General features: G+C 44.5%; 1 protein-coding gene across 2 annotated transcripts in view; it reads left to right on the top strand.

Moving 5' to 3' along the window:
• Positions 1 to 15,887, top strand: part of adarb2 (adenosine deaminase RNA specific B2 (inactive)) — a 794,386-nt gene that overhangs the window by 439,172 nt on the left and 339,327 nt on the right. For both annotated transcript variants that reach the window (XM_059971913.1, XM_059971912.1), the window contains one exon: positions 6,763 to 7,715. In XM_059971913.1, the coding sequence (XP_059827896.1) occupies positions 6,763 to 7,715 (953 nt within the window). The remainder of the gene's footprint in view (positions 1 to 6,762; positions 7,716 to 15,887) is intronic.

Here is a 15,887-nt window from a genome sequence, read left to right as displayed (position 1 = left end):
GCAGACTTGATGGGCCAAATAGCCTAATTCTGCTCCTATGTCTTATGGTCTTATGAACTTCTAAACTGGTCACTTAGTTTAATTGTAGGCACCAACAAGATACAGGAAACCCTTTGGCTTTTAAAGCATGGGGCAGTGATAAAGTGACAATAATCGATAGAATGTTTTTATTAGGCAGTTATAATCAGCGTGTTGGTGCATGGCCAAGTGGTTAAGGCGTTCATTTAGTTATCTGAAGGTCGCTCGTTCAAGCCTTGGCTGAGGCTGCGAGTCTGTCCTTGAGCAAGGCTCTTAACCACACATTGCTCTGCGACGACACCGGTGCCAAGCTGTATGGGTCCTAATGCCCTTCCCTTGGACAACATCGGTGGCGTGGAGAGGGGAGACTTGCAGCTTGGGCAACTGCCGGTCTTCCATTAAAAAAAACCTTGCCCAGGCTTGCGCCCTGGAAACTTTCCAAGGTGCAAATCCATGGTCTATCAAGACTAACGGAGGCCTACTACTACTATAATCAGCACAGGAGACTTTAAAAAAAATAACTATTTCCTCAGATGAATAATCATCGCCTGGTTTACCAGAGCAAGCTCAGCTAATTAAAAATGTTTATCTTTGCACTGTTTTCTAAATGTTCAATTAAAAGATAAATGTGAGTTCCTTATTGCCTCAGGAATTTCAGAGCTTCACAAGAACCACTTGGAAGTTGATTTTTTAAGATCAGTTTAAATGGTCATATTGTAATATTATGGGAATCTCTTTATCAATGCTGCTTGTTTTAGGCAGGAAAGAATTACTCAAATCATAATGCAGAGTCAATGAGGTTTTCCCACAACATTTAATTTTAGACATTACAATAAAAATGTCTGGTTCACAAGATTATCCATATAATTTTCTCGCAAAAAATTTGACCAAAAGCAATTACTGAGTCTCCATATGGCATGGGAGAACCAAATGGTCATGATACATATGCAAGCATATGCAATCTCCCAGCTGTCAGTTGCATCTTAATCATTATATCCTCACTTCAGACCAGACCTACCTCTTTGCAGACTGCTGTACAGCAACAATGCATCATTCCACTGGAATGGACCTAACCTACGGGACAAATGGGCAACTGTTTTGGCCTGTGACACCTCCCCACCTGGGAACTTCTATCACTGAGCCGCAGTGTACAGATGATAACTGCATAGGCCCATGTCTGGGGACCGAGCTCCATGTCGTCATCAATTCATTTGCTGAAGGATGCAGCAGAATGGACTTTACAATTAACATCCTCAAAAAAAAAGATCCCTTAATAAACTACTCTCACTCTATATCACTGCCCTCCAACAGAAAATGCCCATGTCAAAATCCTCAGAAACTCTCAGGAGCGATCAATCATTCAAGTTCACCATCACCTTCAGTTCACTGCCTTTGGCCAGCGGGGGAAGAAAGTACTTGAAGGACAGGAGGTCAAACCTAGTACAAAACAACCATGCACCTCTGAAATTATTAAGAGCAAGCAAGCTTCTCAAAGCACGGGAAAGATAGCACACACACTGTCAGCCAAGTCCATTGGAAGGATAGTTAGGTCAATACTAGTGTCCTCTGCCAGTACTACGTCTACAGAATTGACACCCTATTGAAATCTGATGATGTTAGGTGTCTGGGCAGTGGAAAGCCACATGTTCTAAAAGCCTCTTTAAGATGAAGGTTAGCTTTATTGACTTTATGCACTTTGAAACGTCAAAATTTACAGTGAAATGTGTGGATTGCATTATTTTCTTTTTTTCCCCCTATATCTGTCACCGTGTGTCACCATGCTTCTGACACCAACATAGCATTACTTTTTAAAAAAAATTTATTGAGTTTTCAAATGATTACAGAAAGAAAAAAAGTATCTACCCTTCCCCCCTCCCCTTAACCCCTCCCCCCTAACATCCCTATAGAACAAAAGAAAAAGAAAAAGAGAAAAGAAAGAAAGAAAGAAAGAACGCCTGGATATCAGAAGATCCCCACATGCTCCATGGAGTTCACAATAACTTTAGTAAATATATTAATTTCTTTCCCCAAATAACCAATTATTTTATCTTCGAAGCACCTATGTACTTAATCCTGTCTTTTGTAAATAAGGGCGCCAAATTTTCGAAAATGTTTCATATTTATCTCTTAAACTATAAGTAATTTTTTCAAGGGGAATACAGCTGGAAATTTCATTCTTCCAACATAGCATTACTAACCCTACTAGCCATAACCAGATGTCTTTGGACTGTGGGAGGAAGCTGGAGGACCCAGAGGAAACCCACACGATCACGGGGAGAACATACCGGCTCCTTCTCGACCGTGGTAGGAATCAAACCCCAATCAGTGGCCGCTTGCATTCTAAACTCCCTTCCCTAACCCCGAGCAACAGCCCTACAGATTTCTGGGGACTCCTCTCATGTGATTGCTCAAAATGAAGGGGAAGTATTTGGGATGACGTAGTCCATTAGTACAGAGTATACAGAAACTCCTTGCAAACAGTCAAAGGAGTTCACCTCCACAAATCACACCCTGCCCGCTCATAAAGCACTTCTGGTGATAGATGGTGCAAGGCCCACTTTGGCCTCATCAGTCTCCTTAGAGTCCTCAGGACTGGAATGGGGACGTTACGCTCCAATACCAAATGAAAGCCTGAGAAAAATGAGAGAGAATCGAGCACCCATTTCTCTTCTCTTTTCACCCACATCAACTGCAGTGTGCAGTGTTTTCACATATTTCTTTTGAAACCTAATCAACTTTTGTCAGTGTATTTAATTTAACACAATTCAGACTGACTTGCAATAAGCCTGTACTACGCTATGACCAGCTCACATTCATAAAATAAATCAGCAATAAATACGTCAATTAGGATGTGGTAAAGATTAATTTCAATCCACTTGGTCTGGCAGCTTGTTCCACACTCTTACAATCCCCTAAGAGAAGAAGTTTCCCTTCATGTTCCCCTTGAACTTTTCTCCTTTCACCCTTAACCTGAAGATGTAGTCCCACCCAGCCTCAGTGAAAACTTGCCTTTACCCTATCTATACCCCTCATAATTTTGCATACCTCTATCAATCTCCGCTCAACCTTCTATCTTCCAAGGAGCAAAGTTGTAACCTATTCAATCTACCCATTTAACTCAGGTCCTCCAGACCCAGCAAAATCCCTTCGCTCTACTCTTCCAACCTTATTTACATCTTCCCTGTCAGTAGGTGACCAAAACTGTACAAAATACTCCAAATTAGGCCTCACCAATGTCTTATACATCACACGAGAGTGTCACTATCTCTCTCCATTTAGATAATAATCACCATTTTGACTTCTCTTAACCAAAGTGCATGACCTCACCCTTCACCACACTAAACTCCGTTTGTCAGGTTTTGACACCATCGACCAGTCTATCTATACCCAGAGCCCAAGTCAGACCATCCTCATCAGAATCTTCATATGAGCAGAAAACCTGGAAACTTTCCGTTTGGTTCCCTCCTCCAGGCCATGAGTGAAGACGGTAAACAAATGAGGACCTAGAACTGGTCTCCGCAGTACTCCATTGGCACATTTTTCCAGACTGAAAGTGACTCATACTCTTGTGCTCTCTATGTGACAGATAGTTTTGAAACCATCCTAATATACTTCCTCTGCATCTAACTTAGATCACAGAGAAGGGCAATTCTTCATTGCAGCCTCCATGTGACCATAATTGATGAAATTCAGATAAGAAAAGAAAATTGAGCAGTAATTAGGGAGAGGACAGCATGTTTACAGACTCGAGAGAACCTTTGGAACTGAAAGAACTTTGTAGAACAATAGCTTTGAGTGTGATTTTGAGTTTTAAAAAAAGTCCTACAGCTTGGCTTCTTAAAGAATGTAAAAGACTGAAAGGATCTTTTACAAAATTATAAGGGGCATAGATAGGGTAAATGCAAGCAGGCTCCTTCCACTGAGGTTGAGTGGGACTACAGCCAGAGGTTATGAGTTAAAGGTATATGGTCAAATGTTTAAGGGGGGCACGAAGGGAGACTTCTTCACGCAGAGGGTCATGAGAGTCTGGAACGAGCTGCCACTGCAAGTGATGCAAGCAAGCTTGATTTCCACATTCAATGGAAATTCTGATAGGTTTGCAGATATATGTAAAATAATAGTTTTGGATAGGTACATGGATAGTAGGGGTATGAAGAGCTATGGTCCTGTTGCAGGTTGCAGATGGGAGCAGGCAGTTTAAGTGGTTTGGCACATAGTAGATGGGCCAAATGGCCTGTTTCTCGGCTGTACTTTTCTATGACTAAGAATGCAACTTCCTTTCAGCATACTGAAGTTCATTGTACACAGTGGAATTTTTTACCTTAAAATAAGAACATGAAATTGAAATTCTTTTTGTGTAAAAAGAATCCTAAATTTGATCATCTGTATGTGTATATATAGTTCCCTCCTTCTTTAAGTAGATTTGTCCCTTGCACATTCCAAAAATAACCTGAAAAGTTAGCTAGATTTTGCACTTCTGAAGTGTTCTGGTTACGTAATTTATTTTACTTTCAGTGTACCATAATACTGGTAAAAAGACTGATCAGCAACTTCCAGAACATCACCAGTCCAATGAAGCAGGCAGATACTTAAAGTGAAAAGTTAATCCTGACACCAGCACAAACTAATCAGTATACACAGATTCTCAGGGACAAATGTCAGAATGGATTAAAATCATTGGGCTGAGGCAGATTTACCAGCTGTTGTGATGAACCCTTCCTCTGGTACAGATTTGTCAGCACTCCAGTAAAATTCCAGCAGCAGGCTGCATTTGTACATTCTAATCGGTGTCATTGCGACTTTCCACAAGCCATTAACATGAGAATTAGAGGGATGCAGCCAGCTCACCAGTCCATCAGCCCAGGATCAAATCTGACTCCAATGCGTGTAAACTCTGTGTGGAGTTTACACGCTCTTCCTGTGACGATATGGGTTTCCTCTGAATGCTCCATTTTCTTTTCTTTCCATATCCACACCATTGCTGAATATGACTAAAAGGGCATTCCTTTCACAAATTTACAACTATTCTGAGTGAGGCCACCAATTCAATACTAAACAGTCAAGCAGACATACTTTATTGATCCCGAGGGAAACTGGGTTTCGTTACAGCCGCACCAACCAAGAATAGTGAAGAAATATAGCAATATAAAACCATAAATAATTAAGGCTGTATATCTATTTATTGAGGCTGCTTAACAAAATAAAATTCTATGGTGTTACAAGAAAGGTAGTGCCATGGACAGAGGAATGGCTGACAGGCAGGAGACAGCGAGTGGGAATAAAAGGGGCTTTTTTACTGGTTGGCTGCCCGTGACTAGTGGTGATTCTCAGGAGTCAGTATTGGGACCGCTACTTCTCACATTGCTTAGACCATAAGACGTAGGAGCAGAATTATCCCACCTGGCCCATCGAGTCTGCTCCGCCATTCAATTATGGCTGATCCTTTTTCCTTCTCCTCCTCAACCCCAGTTCCTGGCCTTCTCCCTGTAACCTTTGAAGCCACGTCCAATCAAGAACCTATCAGTCTCTGCCTTAAGTACAGCCAATACACCCAACAATTTGTCAGGATTTGGATAATGGAATTGATGGCTTTGTGGCAAAGTTTGTGGATGATACAAAGATAGGTGGAAGCGTAGGTAGTACTGAGGAAGCAATGTGATTGCAGCAGGACTTAGACAAATTGGAAGAATGAGCAAAAAAAGTGGCAGACGGAATACAGTATGGCAGACGGAAATATATGAATGTATTTTGGTAAAAAGAACAATAGAGCAGACTGTTATCTAAATAGGGAGAAGGTTCAAACATCAGAGGTGCAGAGGGACTAGGAGTCCTCGTGCAAGACTCCCAGAAGGTTAATTTACAGGTTCAGTCTGTGATTAAAAAAAGGGCAAATGCAATTTTGGTATTTATTTCAAGGGGGATAAAATATAAAAGCAAGGAAATAATGCTGAGCCTTTATAAGACAGTAGTCAGGCCCCACGGAGTAATGTCAATGGTTTTGGGCCCCATATCTCAAGAAAAGGTATGTTGTCATTGGAAAGAGTCCAAAGAAGGTTCACAAGGATGATTCCGGGAATGAAGGGGTTAACATATGAGGAGTGTTTGGCAACTTTGGGCCTGTACTCACTGGAACTTAGAAGAATGCAAGGGATTCTCATTGTAACCTACCGAATGTTGATAGGACTAGGTAGGATGGATGTGGTGAGGATGTTTCCTATGGTGAGGGTATCTAAAAGTAGAGGACACAGCCTCAAAATTGAGGGGTGACCTTTTAGAACAGAGATAAGGAGGAATTTTTTTTAGCCAGGGCGTAATGAATCTGTGGAATGCTCAGCCACGAACTGCAGTGGAGGCCAAGTCTGTGCATATATTGAAGGCAGAAGTTGTTAGTTTCCCGAACGGTCGGGGCATCAAAGGATATGGAACGAAGGCAGGTGTATGGGGTTGAGTGGGATCCAGGATCAGCTATGATGGAATGGTGGAGCAGACTTGATGGGCTGAATGGCCTAATTCTGCTCCTGTGTCTTATGATAACAGCACTGGTACCGAACCTACAAGAATAGCTACTGGGAGACCTGCGAGTCTGCAGAAACTAATTAGTACCTATGGGCGACTGCAGACAGTAAGATTTCTCTTTCCCGAGAAGCAAAAAGTTTGCATTGTAGCCTGCTTTGGTAATTAGGTTGAAATACGAGTTCAGTTACACAGTAACTGTACCATCTCCTTGTTTTTTTTTTAAAACAGGTACCAGTAGTGTGGAGGTAAAGGAGAATCGTAATGTAGGTAACTTATCGTTGGAAGATCATACACGGGCCTCTGGTGATCGGCAAGTCTTTCGCTGTACAGACATATCCAGAAGTGGAGCATCGGGATTGAAAAGGAAAAGACCACTGGAGGAAGGGAACAATGGACACATGCACCCTAAGGTGCAGCTGAAATGTAAGAAATTGTCATGGTCGGTGATGCCAAAGAACGCCCTGGTGCAGCTGAATGAGCTGAAGCCCGGACTACAGTACAAGATGGTCTCTCAAACCGGACCTGTGCACGCGCCCATTTTCGCCATTGCAGTGGAAGTGAATGGCTTTCTCTTTGAGGGCACGGGACCCACCAAAAAGAAAGCAAAGATGAGGGCGGCGGAGATGGCCCTGCAGTCTTTCGTCCAGTTCCCAAATGCTTCCCAGGCCCACTTCGCCATGGGTAACTGCGTAAACCCCAGCGCGGACTTCACGTCCGACCAGGCCGACTTCCCCAATACACTGTTCAAAGAGTTTGAGCCCTCGGTGCAAAGCGATGGCCTGCCTTGCTGCAGTCCTGCTGACAGTGAGTTACTGTACGGCGGTTGGCGACACGGACGATTACTCTGCCACACATTGGACTTAATGGTCCAAGCCAAACAGAACAAACACAAGATGTCGTACCCAGCAGCTGGCAATAAGAACCCAGTCGAGATGTTAAATGAGCTGCGCCCGGGACTGAGATACGTGTGCCTCTCGGAGACGGTGGAGAGACACATCAAGAAATTTGTGATGGCAGTGAGGGTGGATGGGAGAACGTTTGAAGGCATGGGACGCAGCAAGAAGCTGGCAAAAGCCCAGACTGCACAAGCTGCTCTTCAAGCTCTCTTTAACATCCCGCCAGTGCCCAGTGGAAAGCCTTGTCAAATGCCTGACAGGAATAAATGTCCTCGTTTACCACAGGTGAGAATTGTCAGCCAGCCTTTGGCAGACCTTGGAAATTTCACACTGAGTCGTTGGCTGATCTCAGGTAACCTTCATTTACACATTATGGTGGACCAGAGACAGATGATGCAAAATAATTGCAAAGTGTTGAGCCATGAAGCACATTTTAATCTACCTACGGTTTTGCAAAAGCCTAGTAAATTAATGGAAAGTTCATTCTCTGCAGCAAAGTTACTTTTTAATACAGATTTTTTAAGAGCTTTTGTCAATAAAACACAGATGCAAGGATACAAAATATATATCAAATGGGTCTCTTCTTTGATGGTAATCATGTGTTGGTATAAAGAAAAACGTATAAAGAAAATTAGCCCTGCAAATATGATGTCATTAGAGCTAATGTTGCTTTACAGAAGTGACCAGTTTTGCAAAATCACTCTATTTATCAAACACAATGGGGCTTCAGGTGAGGGGGCCAATTCCTTAGAATCTGCAACTGTCTAAGGATGGGCAGTCACCTTTTGGCTCTCTTGTACTCAAACCGGTGCAGGTGATGTCAGGAATGATCAATAGGAGTGACAATTGGTTGTTGTACAATAAAAGGAGTCTTGGCCTAAGATGATCCACATAGCAGTTGGAGGGGTGAAAGGAGGTACCTGGGTGGAGAGCAGACACAAATAGCTGAAGGGAGAGGACAGACATTGGCAGGGTAAGCTCTGAGACTCAAGGCAATCTGGAGGCAGCACAATACTGTAGTTACTAGCTCTGTGCTTGAGATGCAGGTTCCATCTTGGTTGCTAGGGTTCGCGTGTTTTCTCTCCAACTTCAAGTGCTTCCTCCATGTTCAAATAGTTCAGATGGTTCAAGTTAATATACTGTTTACAACTTGAACATCTTACTCTTCGCAGACATCCACGAAACAAAAAAGAAATACCAAAGAATGAATGACAGAAACATTGAAACCCCAAAGCAGCAGCAGAATCATCGAACCTCCCCACTCCCAGCAAAATCACCAACCCCTCCCCTTTCCCCACCATGCAAGGGTCTTCTTTTTCCCCCCCCAGCTCCTGAAGATAGGCACAATAAAGTGGCCTTAGCGTGTTGGTTGAGTGTAGAGTCTGAGGGGAGCTAATGAGAAAGTGGGAAGAATGAAAGATGAAATTAATGTACGATTCATGTAAATGGTTGGATGGTTGAGTACAGTCATAATGTACATGGGTTTGTTCCTATGTAATATCTCTCTATGCTGCCCTTCAGGGCTGCCTATGGATCATTTCACAAAAGAGAAACCTAGACCAAACTAGGCCATTTCCGACTGTTGTTGTCTCCAGTATGGTCTCTGATGGTTTCTCTACAAGGAGGTATTCTTCTTTGTCCAAGTAGAAACAGTACCAACACTGTACCAACAGCTAAGGAACTGTGACACTTGAACATCAGATTAAGTACCCACTGACCATTCCGTGAACCTTGAGCAACCCAAAGTAAATGGAAATTAAAGGCTGAATGGAAGAGTCTTGGGATGTAAATCAACTTGCCTGATTTGGTTACTTTCAGCTCCACTCAGTCATTGCTCCTCTCAGCTATTCCATTTTGTTGAAGAAGCACAGAGACCTCACACCAAGTTGAAGTCAGCCAGTGAGTAGCACAGCTGGTCTGTGAGAATCCAGTGATTGTAAGAGCCTGAAGATCTTGGTGCTCCTTTTTCTAAGGGAAAGAGGCAGAGGAGATCTGATGGAGTGGATGTTCAGATGATGAAAGCCTCAGTGGGGTGGACTTGTGGAGATGTTTCTGCTCCCGAATAAGTCCAAAATCAGAGGCAATAAGTCTATTAATAAACCCAATAAAGACTTGAGAGGACTACTTTACTCTGAACAAAGAGAAACAGAGGCAAATGTTATTAATGTATTTAAGAGATAATTTAATAAATACTTAGAGGAGACCAGCGTAGAAGAATTCACCAACAAAGTTGAATGAAGAGGATGGATATTGGGCACGAGCAGATCTACTGGGCCAATGTCCATTCTTTGTGCTGTAAAATCTTTTGGAATTAAATTAAAACAAAGGCCGTTGCTGGACCTGGTTAGAAATTATCAGGATGAATGGAAATTGAAAGTGGTGCTTAGTTGCACCCACTACCCAGAGACAAATGGCTCTTTCCTACAGACAGATGGGCGGACAATCCAAGTTCCACCCCTCAAGTGACCAATGTGAGCACACCAATTGCACTAGATTTCTGATGGTAAATCATCACAGATAACACCAAAACTGAAGTGGCAGCATTTCAGAAGCACATCTGTCAAAGCAGGACATCTTCACCCCATTACTAAAGGCTCAGTAGGTGGGTTCAAAACTAGCTGCTCCACCCGTGACCTGAGAAGGGCATCTGAAAAATGTCCAAAACGCCCAGAGTCCAATGTTGGTCTTGGGACCACAAATGCTCTCTCTGAGTTTTGGTGTAAGAGACATCCTATAATATTATTATCTCTAAAGAGTCATTAACGTAATGAAACCTCCCTGTATAACAATACGGGCTGCACTAACAATGTGACTTACTGTAATTGCTTATCCAACATACACTGTGCATTCATTGTCAATCCAAAATGCACTCAGCTGGCATTGTTTGTCCTTTTAGTAACTGTGAACAGTTGGGCAATTCCTGAGACAGTTCAGAATCAACCGTATTGATGTGCATCTAGAGCTCGTCTAAAGTAGCACATATACAATGCTGGAGGAACTCAGAAAGTCTGGCAGCATCTATAGAGAGGAATAAATAGGGGACGGTTCAGGCCAACACCCTTCAGCAGGACTGAGGGGAAAAAAGGGGGGAAGAAACCAAGATGAGAAAGTGAGGGGGAGGGAAGGGAGGACGAGCTAGAAGCTGATAGGTGAAGCTGGAAGAGAGGAAAAGTGGGTAGGTGGGGGAGGGGTATGAAGTGAGAAGCAGGGGCGTGATTGGTGGAAAAGGTACTACTACTACTACTACTGCAATGTCGACTCAGGCCTAGGGGGATGGTGTCGGACACAATGATGGGCTCTCCACTCTTCCCTCTCCCTCATCAGTGTGTTCAGTTCATCTACATTAGCCACGCCGCTATCTTCTAGGAGCATGTTGACCATAGTCTTGGGAGGGCACCCAGGGTTCACCCTCCCATGCCTGGGCTCCCATGTGATGACTAGACTGGCAGGTAGCTCAGGGTGGCGCAGACAGCGCCCCGCTAGTTGCAGTCTTCTCGCTTGATTTTAGTAGTGAGCATCAGTAAGTCGTCATAGAGCTCGACGCTCATCATGTGCTGTTGTCAACTAACGTCAAGAGTCATCCGGAGCGTTTGTGTATAGCAACCATCTAGTGACTTCCTCATGGTCTTGGTGAGTGCCCATGTCTCGCATTTGTACGTGAGAATGGACTTTATGACTGTATGAAGATCCTCTTTTCGAGCCCTCTGGGCAGGTTCGACCAGGTTTCCTTCATGTCGTTCATAGCCCTCCACACCAGTGCCTTCTGTAGCTTATGTCCTTCTCTGAACTCATCATTCTTGACCTGAGGTACTTGAAGTCTAAGACTTTCTTAATAGTATCATTCTATACGGTCTTGAGAGTACCTTCGTCGCAGTTGAATGCCATGTACTCTGTCTTTTTAGCATTTAGGTGTAGTCCAACTTTGTTGCACTCAATTTCCACTTTTGTCAGTAGCTGACGGAAAAGATAAAAGGTTGAAAAAATGAGGAATCTGTTAGGAAAGGAGAGTGAACCATAGGAGAAATGGAAGAAGGAGGAGCGGATCCAGTGGAAGGTGATGGGCAAGTGAAGAGAAGAGAAAGGATAAGAGGGTAGCCAGAATGGGGAATAAAAAAAAGAGAGAAGGGGAAGGAGAGGGAGAAATTATCTGAAGTTAGAGAAGTCAATGTTCATGCTCTCAGGTTGGAGGCTGCCAAACCAGAATATGAGGTGTTGCTCCTCCAACCTGAAGGTTGCATCATCAAGGCAGTAGAGAAGGCCATGGACTACCATGTCAGAATGGGATTGGAGTCAAACTTGTTGGCCACCCAGAAATTCTGCTTGTTACTGACAGAGCAAAGACACTCAACAAAGTAGTCCCCCGATCTACATCGGGTCTCCCTGATGTAGAGGCGGCCGATCCAGGAGCACTGGTTGCAACAGATGGCCCTGATAGTCTGGCATCGAGGTCAGTCGCAGGTGAAGTCAGCTCGTCTATGTAAAGACAGCAAATTTCCTTGAGCTGTAGAAATCAGCTATTACGTCAGTCCTGCCATTCCATGCTCACTCTGACTGATCCTAGCATTTGGTTCCAGATTTTATTTAATTAACGACATTTAAACTTCCCAGTTACTGTGATGAGGATTTGAATTTACTTCTCTGTATAACTGGTTTAGCACTTTGGATTAATCAGTAATTTAACCAGTACACTTCCCTGTCCCTTTGCAGCTTACGTTCTACTGACACTGCACCTTTTCTGTACTGTGGCACTCTATTCTGCACTCTGCTATTGTTTTATCTTGTACCAACTCATTGCAGTGTGTAATGAATTAATCTATAGGAATGGCATGCATGACAGGTTTTTTTCACTCTGCTTCAATACATGTGACAATAATGAACCAATTTATTAATTTCGTTCAGTGGCTGATAAACCAGAGGAGATGAAGATTATTTTATTCCTATATTTGAAGAACAAAATATATTTAGGATTTTTAAGATATTTAGGATTTTTCCCAGGGATGTGACTTGGGCTGTCTGCCAAAGGACATAAAAGTGATAGAAAACCTGTGGTCAGACACAGAAAATCATATCTAGTCAATGTGTCTGAAACACTTGGACCAACACTCGGACCCCTATTGGCATCAGTGGATCTGGGGTTGAGAGGGTGATCAGTTTTAAGTTCCTCAGCATACACATCACCGAGGATCTCACGCGGTCTGTACATACCAGCTACATGGTGAAAAAGGCACAACAGCACCTCTTTCACCTCAGATGGTTGAAGAAGTTTGACATGAGTCCCCAAATCCCAAGGACTTTCTACGGGGACACAACTGAGAGCATCCTGACTGGCTGCATCATTGCCTGGTATGGGAACTGTACTTCCCTCAATCGCAGCACTCAGCAGAGAGTGGATGTGATGTAGATCTGTAAATGTGAACTTCCCACTGTTCAGGACATTTACAAAGTCAGGTGTATAAAAAGGGCTATTGGGGTCCTGAGTCACCCCAACCACAAACTATTCCAGCTGCTACCATCCGGGAAATGGTATTGCAGCATAAAAGCCAGGGCCAACAGGCTCCAGGACAGCTTCTTCCACTAGGCCATCAGACTGATTAATTCATGCTGACACAACTGTATTTCTATGTTATATTGACTGTCCTGTCGTACATAACATTTATTACAAATTACTATAAATTGCACATTTAGACAGAGATGTAACATAAGGATTTTTTACTCCTGATGCACATGAAGGATGTAAGTAATAAAGTCAATTCAATTCAATTCAAGCACAGAACAACTAAGCAACACACACAAAATGCAGGAGGAACTCAGCAGGTCAGGCAGCACAACTAATACCTAGAGTAGTATATTCCACTGCAGATGACAAGCTACAGCAGTACTCCTCCCTCTGAGAGCGCTATTTACACTCCCTCCAGCCCCTTCCCATCATCGGCCATCGACAGCAACAATCCAGAAAGTTCAACTCAAACAGGGAGCCTAAGATGGTGTTGGAGCATCGGGACACCGTAAGATTGCTTCAGCAGAACCATTCATTACATTTATTAAAATTATTCTATTCCTTTGAATCTCAGTTCCAAATTCCCATAAATCTCAACACTATATTTTGAATTCTGGTTTCTTTTTACCGTCTTAATGTAATTATGCTTGGCATGATCTTTCTGAATGGCTCACTGAAAAATATCTTCTCACAGTATATTGGTACATGAGACAATAATAAGCCAATCAGAAGCCCTAACCATCAGCTTCCCTTTTTTTACTTACAAATGTAATTCTTGTTAATCTGAGGGTTCAGTCAGTAGCTGGCATGTAGAAACATCTCAAGAATCATGCAAAAGAGAAATGTGCACCTTGGCAATGTTGTAGATTTCATGACCCCTTTTGTGAAAAAGTTTGTTCATTCCTGATTAAAGGCCTGGAACATCAACTGCTTATTCCTTTCCAAGACCTCAACGGGGGAACAGGTGGACGAAGTTACTTCGAATTCAACAGCTGTGAAGGTGATGAAGGCTGCAACAAATCCATCAGCTCCAATCGTCGCAGTTTCCATGCCATTGAAATCGGTTGATTTGTGAAGTATCGTGTGCTTCTTGGAGTGCAACATCAAGTACACATTAAACAAATACCTTCACAGGTGTGGTGAACTACACATACCTGTCTGGACACGCCCCCCCGCTGACAGCTCCTGTGCCCCCCCCCACTGACCATGGCTCCTCCCACTGACCCCGGTATAAAGGTGATTGGAGCCATAGACCTTTCCTCAATCTCCAGGATGTGGTGTGGTGGTCACTTGCTGCCTGTTCTTTCTTCCAGCCAATAAATGCCTACTTTATCCCACATCTCAGAGTTATTGATGGTGCATCAATTTTATTGGCTGGAAGTTTTAAAACATGGAAAGCATTTTACGTCTGGAAAAATTGGACATTGACCCTCAAGACTCAGAAGCAGCTCTTGCCTTTGAACTCTGGCTTGCATGCTTCCAATCATACTTGGAACAGATTCCCGTGACTGAGCCCACTATTATGCACAGAATCCTCCTTTCGAGGGTCATCCCGAAAGTTTATTCCCTTATCAGGGACCTGCCGACCTACCAAGGGGCACTGGTTACCTTCAAAAGACAGTACCTGCGGCCGGTGAACACCGTCTACGCAAGACATCGCTTAGCGACGTGGCAGCAGCAAACCGGCGAGTCGAGCGCTGAGTTTCTTTGAGCCCTACAGAAACTCGTGCGGGCCTGCAACTGCAAGGGACTGACGGCAGAACAGCATGTGGAGCTCCTGGTACAAGATGCCTTCGTTACGGGGATCAGGTCAGTGTACGTGCGCCAGTGGCTTCTGGAAAATGCCTATCTTACCTTACGCTCGGCGATCGAGTTGGCCAACATGCTGGAGGCTGCTCTGCACAATGCTGACGCTGTCCAGCCGCGTGATCCCCTGCCTGGTCCATGGACGCTGCAGACCCCACCAACCGCGAGCGAATCCACCACTGCTGCTGCCAATCGCAAGTCCACGAACTCCCCGAAACCGACCACAGCTGCTGCTAGTTGCAAGTCCACACAGTGTTACTTCTGCGGACTCAAAAAGCACCTTCAAAAATGCTGCCAGGCCCGAGAAGCTACCTGCTCCAGCTGCGGAAAGAAGGACCATTTCGCCAGGGTCTGTAAGTCTGAACCATGAGCGGGGTCGAGCAGTGCCTCGTGCGAGGCATGGGGGCAGCCATCTTGGTCGCCGCCATCTTGCCTGCCCGTCTCGTGCGAGACATGGGGGCAGCCATCTTTGTCGGTGCCACCTCGCCCCGCCCCAGACCCACCGGTGCTTACCGTGCACCAAGACGGCTATTCAACTCTGGCCTCCGTAACCTCGACCAAAGCACCCCACACCAGCTTGCAAAGTCAATGATAGACATCCCGGTGGAGGGGCACAGGACTAGATGCCTGTTTGATGTGGGCAGCACTGAGAGTTTTATTCACCCGGACATGGTGCAACGCTGCAGACTCGTGACACGGCCGGTAAGCCAGAGAGTCATCATGGCTTCTGGGTCACATTCCACAGACATCCGGGGGGATTGTGTAGCAACACTGGTGGTGCAGGGCACAGAATATTGGAACTTTGCGCTACTGGTCATGCCCCAACTGTGCGGACCTGTGCTATTGGGGCTGGACTTCCAGAGCCACCTCGAAAGTGTGACTATGGCATATGACGGGCCCCTCCCACCACTCACTGTCAGGAACCCTCAGTTTTGTGGGACTTCGTCATATACCCCGCTACTGACCACACACACACACCGAACCACACATCCCACCCAGCACCATGCCGACAGCTGCGCTACTGACACCACTTGCAGCCTCTCCACCCTCAAGATCCCTCCCCCACCGCTGTTCGCCAACCTGACCCCCGACTGTAAACCTGTGGCAACTAAAAGCAGGAGGTACAGCGCGGGGGACAGGGCCTTCATTCAGTC

The sequence above is a fragment of the Hypanus sabinus genome, chromosome 6, assembly GCF_030144855.1.
Source record: "Hypanus sabinus isolate sHypSab1 chromosome 6, sHypSab1.hap1, whole genome shotgun sequence".
NCBI lineage: Eukaryota > Metazoa > Chordata > Chondrichthyes > Myliobatiformes > Dasyatidae > Hypanus > Hypanus sabinus.
This window is presented reverse-complemented; position numbering and strand designations above follow the sequence as displayed.